We start from the raw sequence: 17,534 nt of genomic DNA on the forward strand, positions 1-17,534 counted from the left end.
CAGAGTGATCAATTTCGTCCTCCTGATTTCCAGCCTCATCAAGACAGGCAGAGCTGTCCGAGGCCATGAAATCGACAAAGAACTGAACTATTTTAATGCTAAATCCACGAAGTATAAATACTCCAGTGAATAGCATAAAACAATAATGGCAAACAATGTAATCACTCGGGGGACTTGAAGCATGGAGTCAAAGCACTGTGCAAGCACAACTGTAAGCAAACTAAGAACTCTTTGTTCGTTACACATCAACTCTATTTGCCTTATCGTTACTTTCCAAAAATCCCACGTGACGTGTCTGGATTGTATTTCAGGAGTCATTTCTGGTTCCGCCGGAGCCGATCCTGTCTTCGAATGTTTGCTGATCCCCGGACGCAGTAGAGGTGTCTGGATTCCGGAGTCAATTTGGGCTTCAAGGGAGCTGCTTCCGTCTTCATATGTATCAGAGAGGGGAATTCCTACGCAGTCCCCAGGGACTTTCTGAAGATCCTGGAGCCAGTCTTCGCACATGCTCACACACAAGCGCGCTCCTGCACACACATACCATATATATACATATATATATATATATATATATATATATATATATATATATATATATATATATATGTGTGTGAACTCTATTTTTAGTACAAAACAGCTGACAACAGATGCACGATTTAGGTCATAAATAAGAAAGCTAATCAGAATGCAAATTTATTATCGACAAAATACTTTCGTACGTACAGTAAGTTCCAGAAGTGAAGCGACAAATCTCAGAATTGATCGTACTTCTTTAGAAACTCATGGGGTTGCCAGTTAGTATATTTTATTCCAATTATTGTCATCCTATTTATCTGGATAATAACGTATCAGTGATTAAACTGATAAGCGCACAAAGTATTTCCCCAGTGAATGATCAATGTTAGTTCAATAATTGTTTATTAAATGAAAAAATAGAGGAAAAAAAAAGAATTTCCCCATAGAATCATCTGCGGCTCTCAATGTGTGATATCAAGTGTTCACCATAGAGTGGCAGCAGGAACCGTGTGCATAAGCATTGGCCTAATATTTGTAAATTAAGTTTCTACTTTTATCGCGTTATATCGAAACGTATTATGATTTCTTTTGATAAAGCACAGAGAAGTTTAGCATCTGATTAAAATGAAATATAAATAAGACAAGTTGGTAAAAAAAAATTGTGCATAAAATTGTGCAACAGCGAAATCCAAGTTATGTGCACGTTTAGCGTTGGTTACATGGTTAGGCCTATTTCAAGAATCAAGGAAATATATTTTCCAGCTTGTTAATAATTTCATGGAATTTCTCGATTGTGCAAATTTTTGCATGCGGAATTGCGTTCAGGGTCGCACCAAACAAGTATTTTCGTAGGTTTCCACCTTCTTTTTTTTTCAGTGCATAAGTGAGACTATTCTTGTCCATACGATCCGGAGTGTGAATATGCTTGGCGAGCATTATTTTAATTCGAGTATCCCCTGTTAGGCTCTTCTCTCTCCTCTCTCTCCTCTCTTCTCCTTCTCTCTCTCGCTCTCTCTCAGGGGGGACGTTTTTATCTATCAGGAATAACCAGAGGTCTGTTTTAAGAATCGAGCACTAGGCCTATTGGTCATGCTCGGGTGCTTCTTTATATATATATATATATATATATATATAGATATATATATATATATATATATGTATATATATATATATATATATATATATATATATAGCCAGATATTATACATATATATATACGCGTATATATTATACGTATATATATATATATATATATATATAATATATATATATATATATATATATATATATATATACGTATATATATATATATATATATATATATATAGTTATATATATATATATAATATATATATGTATTATATATATATACGTATATATATATATATATATATATATATATATCCCCAAAAAACTCATAAATTTCTGTTATGCAATAATACTTTGACTGGATCGAAAACTGATTACTGGTTGTCAGTGGAAATATGAATTTGGGTGATATCACTCCCTTATGATACGCCCACTTACGCAAATTCTGTCTTAAATTTCACGGTTGGGATATGATTCGAAGATTTGAGGTAATAGGTTGAAGTGAAAAAGGTGGAGTTAGTATTGTGGGTAGAGGTAGAGGTGGGGGGAGGGTTGGTTGGGGTTTGTCGTCTCCCTACTTAACCAGATGGTGATTTTACGGTTGTTCTGGTTGCTTGCGAACACGGCTAGCTTGCGAACGACTTTCTTATTTTTTATATAGCAAGACGTTTCCCAGGTACAAGGACAGGTCCTGGTGTCGGTCCTGAAGGTTCTATCTTTGCCTAAATAACAGACAGTGGCCCTGCATTGTAAGCCTTGCAATGCTCGGAACTAGGCCTAGTCACCTGAAGGTAGCAGCAGAGGTTAGAGAGCCTTTCTCGAAGATGGTGTTTTATGGTCGGTCCTAGAAGCTAGAATCAGAACTACCAACCACCCCCAACTTCTCCATTGAATCTAGGTGCACTCATGGTTGATTATGTTTAATGTCGCGGAGACTTTCCCTTCATATTCTATTGATACTTGCATGGTTTTATGCATCTTCGCTAAAATAATTGATAATACACTATAATATTAAATATTTGTTTCCACATTGCTCGAAATATACATTGGTAATGTTGGTAACCCTGTGTTGAACGAAAATTTCAAATTGTTTCGTTTCTATAGTTTGAAGCAATTGCTATACTTTAAAATAATTACTATTACCATAATTTTTTCTTATGATTGTTATAAATATCATAGATTTGATATTTTTGCATCATATGTTAGCTTTATTTTGCCTAATAGAGCTTTCACTGTAGAAAAAAATATTATTTTTCAGCTACGAGTTGTAGTTGCCAGTTAGTGAATTTCGAACGAAATTCTCTGAAATTTGTCGCTTCAGTTTTGGAACTTACTGTACCTGTAACATCTATTGCTGAAAGGTCTTAAAGTCTAAATTATACATTTTGACAATAAAGAAATGCCCTTGAAATGTTAATTATTCGATTATTTCTTCACCCGTGAGTCAGACGAACTATTTTCTGTTTTTTCCATCTGTCCATCCTCCTGTGGTGTTTGCGCATGGTAACACTGCGTCCCGGGCTTTAAATAATATCCTATTTCGAATATTAACGGTGTAATTCGCATACAGTAAATTATTTAAACACTTTTCTGTTGCAAATGTACACCAAGATATCCTTTTATTTAACTAAAACTTACACAGCGTAACTATTTAAAGCCCGCATGGAAAAAAACAGTATAATTAGTACTCGCTGAAGGAGAGGTTTTAAATATCTTGCCAAAAACTCTCCGATTTAAGCCGTTATCAATTTGGATTTGTCTTGTACTTGAGTAAAATCAATTCCTGAAAGATCTTAAACTTTAGATTAAACATTTTGGGAATAAGGAAATGCCCTTAAAATGTTAATTATTCGATTGTTTCTTCCCCGTGAGTTACCAGTTTTCGTTTGTAATAGCGTCAAGTTCGTCTGCTCATCCAAGTCGTCTACAACAGGTAAGTGGAAAAAATTGCTTAATACTTGACGCAACTAAAACTATATGACCTGATTTATTACTTATAAGTCTTTTTTTTTTATCAAATTACATACTTTAGGATGATTATTGCTAAAACTTAACGACAGTTAACGACTCAAGAACATTTTTTTAAGACCCAAATGATGTCTGCTAGTAGGCTACTAACAGAAAAGATGAAATTGTGGAAGATATTCATAAAGATGAGTTATACTTATTATTATAGCCTTATGAGAATAAATAAAACATTTTCTTTCTCTCTCTTATTCCTTCCTTTGTCACATATTCTTTTTCTTGATCTTTTAAGGAGAAAATCGGTATGCAATATCATATATATCCTTACTCATATATATAGAGTTCGTGGTTATTGAAGGCTTATGGAGGAAATGACTGACGAATCCTTCTGTCAATAGTTACCCCTCCATTAATTCTTCGTTTTCTTCCATATGCTATTCATAATTATTTTTTCCCTTCTTGAGAGTTACACTATAGAATGTAAAATATAATGATAATTTTTTTTTTTTTTGTGCTGATATCGAACTCTGACCTATTTTTCCCCATAAGATCTTCAGTATTTCGATTTTCCCCCATAAGACTTCAACAGTTTACCATAATTATTCACTTGTTACGTAGTGCGAAAAATACCTACAAATTTTAAAAGAGGTCATTTGCATATTTCAGTATATTTGATACCTGCAATGATTAGATACCTTTACTTTACTTTATAAGATGTAAAACGTATACACGGCAGGTGTCCTGAAAGTGAATATTTATTGAAATTCATATATGTGTGTATGTATAAATTTACACACACACACACACACACACACACACACACACACACACACACACATATATATATATATATATATATATATATATATATATATATATATATATATAACGGCTTCTGTTCATGATAAAGTCAATGTCTTTCCAAACTGTACCAGCAATTTGATGGTTTCAGCCGATCGCCGGCAGGTGGCAGCACCTCCTTGAGGGCTTCAGTATCGGCTTGGGTTGTGACGTTATGCTTGTGCTTTTGCATCCCTCTATTAATCGTCCATGCTTTCAACGGATTTTTAGGATTATCATAATGCTAGATGTTTTCTGGGTATTTTAAATGTTAATCAGATGGAAGACCGCGACGTTACTAAATCTCAACTGCCGCCAGACTTCAATCACAGAGGAGCGTTTCCTGTTTTGAAAATAACCAAAACACAGCTAGGAAGAGATTGTGATATCCTTCACCAATATGCTAATTAGGCCTAATGATAGAAAAACTGAGCTATTGAAAATGAAAAACACATTCTTCATGATGAAGTTACTTAAGTTTAATGAATGGAATGTGAAAGAGAAAGGTAGGTTCCATGCACTTGCATATACCGGTCGTACCGGCTTGTTGTAATGAAACTTTATACAGATTTATTCCATATTTTAAGATAACATTTGTAACAACACTTAAAAAGAGTCTGAGGCACTTTTAAACCTTTCGAGCAACATCCTAGAAAAGTGCTATTTGCAACTTGATCGTTTGAACAGCTATCCAGGTTGGCTTTCTCCGTTTTCAGTTTTATTTTACATATTAAACTGATATTGTAGCAATATTTCATTAAATCAAAATAAGTGTTATTATACTACCAAGTTACTGTCCATCGAAGTAACTTGTGAACGTAGCAGTTAACTATAGCTTGTACTTTAGATATGCTACCAAAGTTATCAGCACTTTAATAATTACTACAAGTGTAAGCTTTCAAAAATGTGCGTCACTGGCCTGTTGTAACAATAAACTAAAGTGATTTACGATAAATGTGTGTATTATGAATAAAACTTTACACAAGCGGCATTATAGTGAATGACTGACTCGTGTCATATTTTTAAACTCAATTAGCCATATTAATTTTGGATATTGAGGTTAAACAAACACTAGATACAAAATAATTTTATATTTTTAGTAATTCCAAATTAGGAAAATTGCCTACGGTAGGCCTAAAGTAGAATTTTGCTAGTGATTGGTTTGTGCATCAACAATTGGCTCAATGTACCATGTCCAAATAGCATTGTTACAAAACAAATGATTACTTCGTGGTCTGAATGAAAGCATATTTAGTAGGTAAACAAATTATCCTCTAAATAGTATTTGTTATATCTGTTCATAATGCTATCGAACTGATAGACTATGAAAGAAGGTGTTCTCAAGTTCCAAGGTAAGTAGCACGGTCACAAAAATCAACTTCTTAACGTGGGTTTAGGATACAAACTGTTTCCTGCAGAACTCAGCCATGTAAAAGATATATTCCATAATTTTAAACACAATCTGGAACAAATCACACTGAATGTTAGAAGAAACACTTAGTTATCAACATTTTCTAAAGATTAGATTCTACTTTAAACATGCAATTTATAGAAAATGCTGAATTTGAAGTTTAAAGGGAAGGTATACAACGGTCAGCCACCAATATGACGGGAGAATACCAGTTGATTTTCTTGGCAGTTACAAGTTTCTTCGTTTTTGGGGCCTCTCAAAACTCCATAAGAGCTTGAAAACAGTGCCGAAATACCTCGGTTGGTCCTTTGTGGTCTCATTTTTTCTTCTATAGTTGGTATGACTTTTTTTCATACGGGCAAAGACCAAGATCGACAAATAAGGTTCGTAGACATTTGTAACATAAAAAGGGGGAATTTGCTATGAGATATTTTAAATAATATAATATGATATGATATGTATGAGACATCGTTGTATGTCATGTGCTTTGACATTCTTCAGAAATTGGGAATCATCGTTTTTAGCTTCCCATGGAGACAGAGAACATCTCAGCTTAGAAAATGCTGACAGGTCTTTGGTGGTGTGATATTAAAATCCTTACCTAGGCAGGTCAACGCTTGTCTGTCGTTATGGGCGTTTGTCAAAGGTGCCTTTGAGAACTGGATATAAGTGGTTTCTGGGCGTGAACAGTGGGTGTGAGTTTGTGTGTACGTGTGAGCCTTTTTCCTACATATTAAGGAAATGTAGACTTATCATGAAGAGACTGTTATGGGGAGAGAAGGTAGAGCCGGGATGGCTCTGCCAAAGTACTTCTGTTTGAGTGGAAGTGAAACTGGCTGAAATGGGTGAGTTATTATATCTGTTATAGCCAAAGTGTGGCTGGACTGTATTTGAATATTTATTTCAGAGATAACCTGTTTATGTGATCTTTTGATCATGTTCTTGGGCTTATCAGAGTGTTCTGTCTCCTAACAGGCGATTCTAGTAGAGGGAACTATTCTGATAGAGGGGAACTATAAATGGAGAAGAGTGGGATTATTCATTGGGGAAATGGTGTTGACTAATTACTGTGTAGACTGTTAATTACCGAGGGTTATCCGAGTTATTTGGACTTTGAGTTAGCATTCCATTTAATCCTTCTGTTAAGAATCTGAGTTATTCAGTTAGTACTTTGCTTTTAAATAAATGCATATTTTTGTAATTCACGACTCTGATTTGATGACCTAGATAATGGAGAGAGAGAGAGAGAGAGAGAGAGAGAGAAAGTATTGCCAATTGCCAGCTGTCTGCCGCTCTGGCCTATCGCTACCAAAATGAATAACGAGATAATAGTCATCTCCGTTATTACATTAACAGTGAAGACTCACCATAATCAAAGTATATGATAGCAGGTGACGGGGAACTTTGGTCTCATTTTATTTTCTGTTAAGTCATGATGAAAACTGTACTTATTTTTTTATTTTATTTTTGGTTAAATCACGACAAAAATTCTCATAAGACTATGAATATGAGCTAGTGGTTAAAATACTCATATACGTCATATCTCATCAATATTTGATAGGATGCAACACAAATGTAAAAAATGTTGGCCTATGCTGTAGCATCCTGTCATTTCATACAGAATTATACTTTTCTTATTGTAAGTATTTTCATGGAAATGTAGATTCAGAGTTCACCTTTAAACAGTTATGTGCCAGATTACTAAAATTTCAGGGAGAAATGATGATCGCTGAAGTAAAACTAAATAGGGAAATGCTTCTTAGTTATTTTAATCAGTTAAAAATACAATTTTTAGAGCATGAAATCTCAATTTTGGTTATCAGATTTTGTTAAATATAGCAGTTTCAAACCACTCACTGCCAGTGTAGAGATATGCAACTTTCAAAAATTATTTAATGATTGATATTATCACATCAATTGAAGTTATTTTTTTCTTAGTTAGATGAAGGAGAAACGTTATTCCTATGGATGTGGGCATTTGGTGGCAGCTCCAATAGTACTATTTATCCAGGTCAGGAACTCTGAAAATAAGAACAATCATATAAATTTATTCAGGTTTTGGGAAGAACAGTTCCATTACACATAATCAGCTGCTCATATAAACAGTTAGGCTACTGCTGTGAAAAGCATTCAGAAAATGTTTGTTTTTGTTTTCCTACAGTCATTTAGGGTAAGAATATGGTGACGTGTTTATGCACACACACACACACACACACCAAACGCTTTTCTTACTGTTGACTCGAGCGTATACGCCTGGCTTGTTAGGCTCAGCGCATCCATAACCCCATGACACGACTCCAATCAGTTCCATGTAGGTTCCAGACTGACTGCCAGTTACCATTGGTCCTCCAGAATCACCCTGGAATGGGTTATTGATGGTTAGTCGAATACAGCAATGAAAAATTATAAGGTTAAATCGTGAATTCTGAGATTTTTGGTTTCCTAAATATGTGCTAGTTAGTCATGCAAACCATCAATGATTACAGACTAGGCAACTATTTCTTCAGGAAAATTAACTTTAGTACCTCTCATATTCATTAAGGAGATATTGTTTAAAAGCTATATAATTTCTTTTCCTGAAACTTTAAATAAGCCCAGTGAAAAGCCAAAACATATTGTGCTTCAAAGAAAGGTCCTTTCAGCGTGAAATCTTGGTGACGTCTTGTAATTTGCTCACCTGGCAGGTGTCAACTCCGCCCGCGTCTATTCCAGCGCAGATCATGTTGGCAGTGACCTGATTGTTCAATAACGTGTTGCATTTGGCGTTGGTCATTGTTGGGACAACTGCTTCATACAGCATAGTAGGCTGAGGACCTCCTGCAATACAAAAGATGAACCTTTTTATATCCAATGGAACCTCACGAGGTGCACCTTAGCATTGCTTAAGATTCTTTACAGCGTGCCTTCGGCCGCTAGTTGCAACCCCTTTCGTTCCTTGTAATGTATACCTCCTTTCATATTCTCTTTCTTACATCTAGCTTTTCACCCTCTCCTAACAATTGATTCAGAGTGCAACTGCGAGGTTTCCTCCTGTTACACCTTTCAAACCTTTTACTGTCCATTTCCGTTTCAGCGCTGCATGATCTAATAGGTTCTTTTGGCTTAAATGCTATTATATTCAGTTCAATTCAACTCACGAGCTGCACCTCAGGCATAGTTTAAGGTTCTAATCAGCGTCCCTTCGGCTCATAGCTGCAACCCCTTTCATTCCTTTAACTGTATCTCAGCTCATATTCTTTTCCTCCCATCTTACTCTCCACGCTCTCCTGTTGCACCTGTAAACTCTTTCCTTCGGTTTCGTTTTCAGCTCTGAATGATGAGTATCGTAGGACCCAGCACTTGACCTTTGGGCATTCCATTCTATTACAACTTTGGTAGTATTTCACTAACCTGACGACAAGGTTCCCCAGCCAGTCACTGTGGCATTGACATTTTCGTAGAGCAGATCTGGAGGCGGAAGACAGACCGGAGCGACTTTGTTATCAGAGGAAAATACGATTGGCTGCGATAACTTCAAGAGTGCCACGTCGTTATTGACGGTGACTGGGCTGTAATCCGGATGCGTGTAGATCTGAAAAATAAAGACTTTTCGGTGTAGTTGACATGTCTGATGTTTCTGCAAGATAAAGTCGTAAGAATTATTATCCTAGGAATTCTTTAACGAAGTTTTCAAAATTTATAATAAAGGAAAATGATCCCGTCAAAACTACTGAAAATGGTTGTAGTGGTTAATATAATTATCATGTAAATAGTAGCTTGGAATCTCAAAGTTAATACAGGTTTTGATTAATGTAACTTACATACATTTTTTGGGGTTGACAATTAAAAATTTACCACAGAAAAAAACTGAAAATGGTTATAGAGATTATTTCGCTATGTAAATAGTAGCTTTGAATCTCAAAAATTATTATGCATTTTGATAAATGTGACGTACTTTTTCAACTGTATAGGAAGTTTCATTTGTCTCATCTGGCTTACTCCAGTCGTATTCTCCAACCACGATCTTGATGGAAGATGCCGTTGTGCTGATGGAAATATAAGTAAATAAATGAGATAATCATCCTCCTTTCGTAATTAAATAATATTTGCATTAATTGCCAGATTCAACTCCTTACATGCTATTTAGGACAATTACTCCATAGGGGGCTAGTGCCGTCAGTGCACCTCACTTGTTGCACTTTAGGCACTACCTGAGGTTTTTATGCAGCGTCCCTTCGGCCCCTAGGTACAGCCTCTCTCATTCCTTATACTGTTCCTCCGTTCATATTCTTTCTTCCATCTTATTTCCGACTTTCTCCTAACGGTTGTTTCATAGTGCAGCTGCGAGGTTTTCCTCCTGTTACACCTTTCAGACCTTTCTACACACAACTTCCCTTTCAGCATTGAAATGACCTCTAGGTCCCAGCGCTTGACCGTTGGCCTAAATTCTATATTAATTTCCATTCATATATATATATATATATATATATATATATATATATATATATATATATATATATATATATATATACATGTGTGTGCGTGTAGAGATTCGCCCAAAATATACAGTATTTGTAAGGGTAGAAAGCTGATTGGGAATGTTAGCCATGGTAAGTTTTTGATAGTTACTCAAACGTGAAAATAGTCATAAATTATAATGGGGATGATTTCGTTTCATGGTATTTGGAGGCCTATACTATCTGGAATACTAGAAGCGAAAAATGGTGGCCAAAGAACATACAAATCTAGGAAGCTATACGTCAAAAATGTAAGACGAATTGTCGCTACTTGCAGTAACGTAATGATATTGATGTCTTTAGATTGGTTAGCATAACGTTTTCAGATCAGTAATGGTTATTCTTATATTTTGAGGTGGTGTGGTCATGTGGTAGAATGGGAAAGTTATTGTATGTCGGAATATATGAATGGGGAGAGCATTCAGTCGAGTGGCTGCAGATTGTGATAGTTGGTGTTTCGACGGGGTGGAGAGGAGGGGGGAGGAGTGGTGGGCGTGGTTATGAGCGTCTATACACAGGGAGTGGGGCTTCGTAGTTCGTACTCGATTCAGTCAGTAGTTTTATTCATGACTGTCAATGAACGCAGCTGTTTCTTCCTCGTGCAACTTACTAACAAGATCTGATTTTCGAAACGATGGACAAATGTTAAAACCAGGGAGATAAACTGTCGGCACTGGATAAATGTTGAATCAAATGTCTGGTATCTATGTAATGATTTCCCGGATCCGTCCTCAAACCAACACCTAGATCGTACGTCTGGAAAGCGGATGTTTTACCTATTCGTTATCCCGTATTTTTACGCGTACACATATTTATTTAGGAGCTTATCAGTTAATTACTCTTGTTCCAATAACAGAAACAGTTTGAGACTAGTTCTAGTTCACAGCTCATTTGTTATCAGTTATCAAGCGTCATGTTATATTTGACAGTAACTCTCTAAAAGGCATCAGTAGGCCTAATCACAAAACGTAAAGTCGTATGAACTTTTCTGAAGGTAGATCTTTTGATTAGTTTTTATAGCCATATACGATCATTGCAATTTCAATACCGACGAAGAAATTACCCATAAACACAGTGCGATGCAGTCAGGATCCATTGGCTGGCGATGATGGAAGCACCGCAGAATGGTTGATTCGATGCTATGGAAGTTATGGCCGTCTGCCAGGGGTACTCGTACATCTCAGTCACAACACCTCCAACGATCTTGGCATTCCGGTTGACGACACCGCAACCTTAATGAATATAAAGCCGTTCTAATGTCATAGGGGAAACATGTTTGAAAAGGTTTATGGTTCAAGAGTGCAACATTTTATGAAACCGAAAAGTACTTTATTTTTTTATTTTATTTTTTATTTTTAACCTATTAACGAAAAAAAAGAGGTCAGAATTTCTTCATAATCTTGCATTTAGATCTCAGCTTTGTAGTGGCCAAGGTCTAAAGAATATTCTTTAGACCTTGGTAGTGGCAAGCTCATTCAAGAACGTGCGAAGAATTCGAGAAGTTAAGAGGGCATTTTGGTCATTACAATTACATATATAACTTGTGAAAGGTGACCAGTATAAATACACACACAGAAACACCAAGTGTTTTCCATTCTGGATGGGAAACAAATATACGGTAAAAAGTGTTTGCAAACAGTTTGCAAACTTTGTTTCCAAATAATGTTTCCGAGTGTGGACAGGCCTTAATCAGATCTTCCGGATCCATTATTCAGAACAAGAATGCAATGAGATATAGACTTACGGCATGAAGAAGATGGCGGTGGAGTTGGTGGTGGTGGTGTGGGAGCATTTGGATCTGTAAATGAAGAAGATCAAAACAGAAGAAAAGGACAATGATATATCTCATGTGAACAATCCTAAAAAAAAAAAAAAAAATCATCTCGTAATTCTGTGAAACGTTCTAAAAGTATTTGTTATGTTCCTCAACATGAAAATTTCATATTCTGAAATTTCCCACAAGTCTTTTCCCTTGACTTTCCGCCGTGTATTCTTCACTTATCCTCGCTGCCTTAAAAAAAGTATGCGTTTTAGACGAAAAATGGACCTGAATCTGTTTTCACATAGAAAATTAACCGTCAAAAGTGTATATATTCTTTAAGAGGCTCTTAACTTGGAACAAGCAGCGAGAAACAGACCTTGCTAAATGATACCTGAGGTATATTTAGTCACCTCGTTTTCAAGGGATAAATATTGAAAATTCAGCGACACTTAAAATTCAGTGAAAGACAGTTAAAAATTCAATGACGGACAATTAAAAATTCAGTGAAGGGCAATTAAACAAAATTCAGTGAAGGCGACAGGACAGTAAAAAATTTCAGTGAAGGGCCTTTAAGATTTCACTGAAGAACAGTTTAAAAAATTCAATGAAGGACAGTATAAAATTCAGTGAATGACAGTTTAAAAAGTTCAGTGGAGGACAGTTAGAAATTCCGTGGACAGATTAGAATTCAATAAAGGACGGTAAAGATTCAGTGAAGGTCACTTAAAAATCAAATGATGGACATTTTAAATGCAGTGAAGGACAGAGTGACAAATAAAGAAAGGTCCTTACCAGAAGCAGTGACTGTGCAGTGGAAGCCCTTATTCCCTATCCTGGTAGCCTTGAAGGTGACCGTCAGCTGATTCGAGGTGCTTGTCTGTTTGAGCGCTGACACCCTACCACAGTACCTGGAAAGTTTTGAGTTAGTTTTATGGTGCTGAGAACGAGACTGGCAAGAATGTCTAATTGTCTTGTTTGGGGGACTGAAGTGTTGTTTCTCTGATGTTTTGTACGGGATTGAAGTGTTTTTCCTCAATTTTTTCTCTCTTTTTTTTCGGGGGCTGATGTGTTTTTTGTCTATGGCGTTTTGTATGGGGATTGAAGTGTCTTTTCTTTAACGTTTTGTGTGGAGATTAAAGTGTTTTCCATAATGTTTTGTATGGATACTGAAGTGTTTTTTCCTTAATGCTGTGTGGGGGATTGAAGTACATTTCCCTAATGTTTTGTATGGGGATTGAAGCGTTTTTCTCCAATGTTTGGTACTGGGATGGCAGTGTCTTTAATGTTTTGTTTGGGATTGCAGTGTTTTCCTCTAATGTTTTGTATGGGGATTGTAGTGTTATATAATGTTTTGTATGGGGATTTTGTTTTATGTAATGTTTAGTAATGGGGACTGACGTGTTTTTTTCTAATGTTTAATATAGGGATGAAAGTACCTTTTCCTCTGATTTTTTTGTGTAGGGATTGCAGTGTTTTTCCCTGATGTTTTGTATGGAGATTGAAGTTTTTTCTCTAATGTTTGGTATGGGGATTTGTGTTTTTTATGTAATGTATTGCATGGTGATTGAAGTTTGTCCCTCTGATGTTTTGTATGGGGATTGCTGTGTTTTTTTTATATAAAATGTTTTGTATGGGGATTGAATATTTTTTATATCTAATGTTTCATATGGTGATTGAAGTGTTTTTCATCTGGTGTTTTGTATGGGGATTTGACTTATTTTTCAATAATGTTTGGTGTAAGGATCGAAGTGTTTTTCCCTAATGTTTTGTATGGAGATTGAAATGTTTGTCTATTTATGTTTTGTGATGGGATTGAAGTGTTTTTCCCTAATGTTTTGTATGGGAACAGAAGTGTTTTTTCCCTTCAGATAAATCTCACCTTGAGCTGGTATTACCATACATGATATCAACGTAGGAGAAAGTACAACTGTTGAGCTTGAAAACGTCACAGGAGATATTTATCTTGGACTCATTCAACTGACCCTGCAACGGAAATGGTCTTAGGTCATGCGATGAAATCTGTATTTGTTCGCGTCTATGAATAATAATAATAATAATAATAATAATAATAATAATAATAATAATAATAATAATAATAATAATAATAATAATAATAATGGGGAGATTTTCTTCTTTTGTTGTTTATTTTATTCTTACGCCTCTACGTAAGAGGGAATGTATGAAATTAGATAGTGGATAGGTATATTCATAGCAGAAAGGCTGCCATTCGAGGCTTCAGTTCATCCTGACTGCTAAATAAATTGATAAATAAATAAATAAAACAGTCCGCCTCTCAATTTCATACATTCTCGTTAGATGTCCGTCTGGGTGTGCGTCGAGGTAGGTGAAAGAGTAAAATAATCAACCACAGCAGAATGATGATAATAATAATGATGATGATAATGGGATACATCTTGCAACGGTCACGAAATGTATATACAAATATAAACATATACCTATATTTATAATATATGTGATATATTTATGCATGTATATATATGTAATATATTTATGCACGTATATAAATATATATTACATATACATATCTACTTGTATATATACATCTTACATGAATAACTTAAGTGTCTTGGTACGTACCACAAATTTCCAAGTGCTGTTCTGCGGAACAGGATAATTTTTGGGTTAATTCTGGGACTGTATGGTGACTGACTCTCCTGCCCCGAGAGTGGTGGTACTACCACTCGCCGCAGTTGCCTTTGCTGGTGCTATTAAAGAAAAATAAATTGAGAATTATAATATGCAATTGTAGAAAGTTAAGTCATTTGGAGAGATACGCTGATAATTCACGTATAGCAGAGGAGAAATAAATTGATGTTATATAGCTACTCAAGACTCGTTTCTTATTTGGTACTCATGCTTGCGCTTGCTTGCTCACGCGCTCGTACACACACACATATGTATATATATATATATATACATATACATATACATATATATATATGCACATATAACTATATATACATATATAGTATATATATATATAGAGAGAGAGAGAGAGAAATATTTGAAGTAAACGTTCTTCGTTACAGAACATTACTTCACTCTTCCTTTCTCTCATTCAGGAGAATTTTCGACCATTTATAAGTGATCAAAATTATTTTTAACTCTGTTAAACAGCTGAAAATTGAATTTAATTAGAATTCACGAATAAGACTTTCCTTATAAGAAAAAAAACACAAGCAAACACACGAAAAAAGCCTGTGACCTGATTTAGTATTTCAAGCCTTCTCGTCACATGTTTCTCTTTGGATAAGACTCATTACTACATCCAGCGACAAGCAAAGGCGTGGAAACCAGACAGCTTCATAACTTGATTACACGATGTCTGTATTACTTATAATTACCTTCAGAAGCATTGAGGACAGGTTTCGCTTTATTGGTGGCCCCAGTCTGACTATAAAAGATGAATGAAAGGTATTTTAGAATGAGGGAGTGATTTGGAAAATAAAGAATGAAATAAATGAGTGACTATACGCAGTGTTTGTATTAGACGTTGCTAAAAAAGACGAATGAAAGATATTTTATAATTAGGGAGTGTTTTGGAAAAATATAGTATGAGATAAATTTGTGACTATGCACAGTATTTGCATTATATATTACTAAAAAAGATGAATGAAAGATATTTATGAACTAGGAAGCGTTTTGGAACAAATAATGATATAAAATAATGAATATACACAGTATTTGTATTAGACATTAGCTAAAAAAGATGAATAAATGATATTTTAGAATTAGTTAATTATTTTTAAAAAAATATTGTGATTTTAATAGAGACATAAAGCTTCGTGAAATTCATATTGGCAACTGCCAAAGTTTTTGTTGTCTCTGTTTTGCACTTACTTTTTCGGGTTCTCTCCAAACGCTTCGTTAGTAGCCCAAAGACTCTGTAAGAATAGCAATGAGAAATGAAGAATGTTTCATGTTTATTAATGGGGAATGGGACTGACTAAGCGTATAAAATACTTTACAAAAAAATTCAGTCCACACTATCATTATTAAAATTAGATTATGAAACTAAGAGGAGAGAGTGAGAGAATTATTTTAAATGTTAGGCGTCTTACGTCATAGTATGAATCTTGTAAGAGAGACTACACTTACAAAACACAACAGAAGAAAAGCCGAGTTAATAGTCTTCATCGTCTCCCTTCAGTTGGAGCACGTCCAATGTGTCAGAGTTTCCCTCGTTTTCTGGGAGAAAATCCACTAGAGAATGACGCCACCGAACTGGATACCTTCTCCTCGAAGCTAAGGCTTATATAGCCGTAAATTATATCGTGAAATAATAAAAGATTATCCCTGAAACGGCGGTGTCCTAAGTCGATGACTAACCCCGATCCGACCGAATCTGTAAGATTAATTAGTCGAGTAAGGTACCTATAAATTGAGATTGGCTTCACACCTGGATAATTATCATGTAGGACCCTGACATCATTCTGAAACAATTTAGAATTGGATTTAGCTTCTTATCGCGTTATCTCTCACGGTTGGAAGGTAATGAGAGATCATATATATAACTTAGGCCTCGTATGATACCGGCCAAAGGTTGTCTCTAGTTAATTCTTACCGCTAGCTCTGACTTCCCGCGTAGGTTGACCTTCCGATAATATATTTAGGTGTTCCTTCATGTGGAATCGGTAAAATCCAAAAAGAAATTTAAAACGAACACTCTGTATTTTTACTTTAGATCACAGCACTTCATAATACAGACACGGATAGCAAAGTTACAAAAATATTAGATATTCTTTTTGTCCACAATTTCTTTCATCTCTTTTCCTAATGGTAGTCTTATAACACCTCATAAACTAAGAATGAACAATGGTCTTTGCATATGCAAAACCGGAGTGAGGATAGAATATATGCATTTTCACAGACTTATTCCGAAATTGTAACAATTTGCATATATATATATATATATATATATATATATATATATATATATATAATGATATATATATATATATATATATTATAATATATATATATATATATATATATTGGTTGTGGAAGTTTAGCCTAAACCTTAAATGAAGGGATTGTGAAAGACATTATGGTTAGGGAAAGGGTACACTATAGATAGATATCCAGACTGAGGCGGGAAACAATATGATACTCAGCGTCAAGCATTTTAAGAAATGTAGATGACATCTTAGTAGTCTTACCTGTTGGTATCGATGTAAATGATTTATTGTCTAAATTGAATAATTTAGTGCCATCCATAAAATTCACTGTTGAAATTGAAAATAAAAATGTCATCCCTTTCCTAGATGTATTAATACATAGAGAATCTTTCCAACGTAAATTCGGTATTTATAGAAAACCCACAAATAATTTAACATATGTACATTTTTATTCTGGCCACCATCTTAATATTAAAATTTCCATTTTTTCTTCTATGTTCCTACGTGCTTTGCGTATCACGAGTCCACAATATCTT

The 17,534-nt window shown here is 35.0% G+C and overlaps 2 protein-coding genes across 2 annotated transcripts in view; one reads left to right on the plus strand and one right to left on the minus strand.

Moving 5' to 3' along the window:
- The first annotated feature begins 4,598 nt into the window (after positions 1-4,598).
- Positions 4,599-17,534, plus strand: part of LOC135204139 (uncharacterized) — a 73,789-nt gene continuing 60,853 nt past the window's right edge. The window contains exon 1 of the mRNA XM_064234146.1: positions 4,599-4,916. Coding sequence (XP_064090216.1) covers positions 4,897-4,916 — 20 coding nt within the window. The 5' untranslated portion in view covers positions 4,599-4,896. The remainder of the gene's footprint in view (positions 4,917-17,534) is intronic.
- LOC135203850 (trypsin-1-like) lies at positions 7,594-16,417 on the minus strand. Its single transcript, XM_064233806.1, has 13 exons — positions 16,199-16,417; positions 15,941-15,984; positions 15,445-15,494; positions 14,678-14,805; positions 13,959-14,062; positions 12,872-12,987; positions 12,062-12,115; positions 11,381-11,549; positions 9,756-9,846; positions 9,212-9,392; positions 8,499-8,638; positions 8,054-8,180; positions 7,594-7,842 (listed from the first exon to the last, which is right to left on the minus strand). The coding sequence occupies exons 5-13, from the start codon at positions 13,979-13,981 to the stop codon at positions 7,784-7,786; spliced, it is 960 nt and encodes a 319-aa protein (XP_064089876.1). The 5' UTR covers positions 13,982-14,062; positions 14,678-14,805; positions 15,445-15,494; positions 15,941-15,984; positions 16,199-16,417; the 3' UTR covers positions 7,594-7,783.

Source organism: Macrobrachium nipponense, chromosome 44, assembly GCF_015104395.2.
Source record: "Macrobrachium nipponense isolate FS-2020 chromosome 44, ASM1510439v2, whole genome shotgun sequence".
Lineage (NCBI taxonomy): Eukaryota > Metazoa > Arthropoda > Malacostraca > Decapoda > Palaemonidae > Macrobrachium > Macrobrachium nipponense.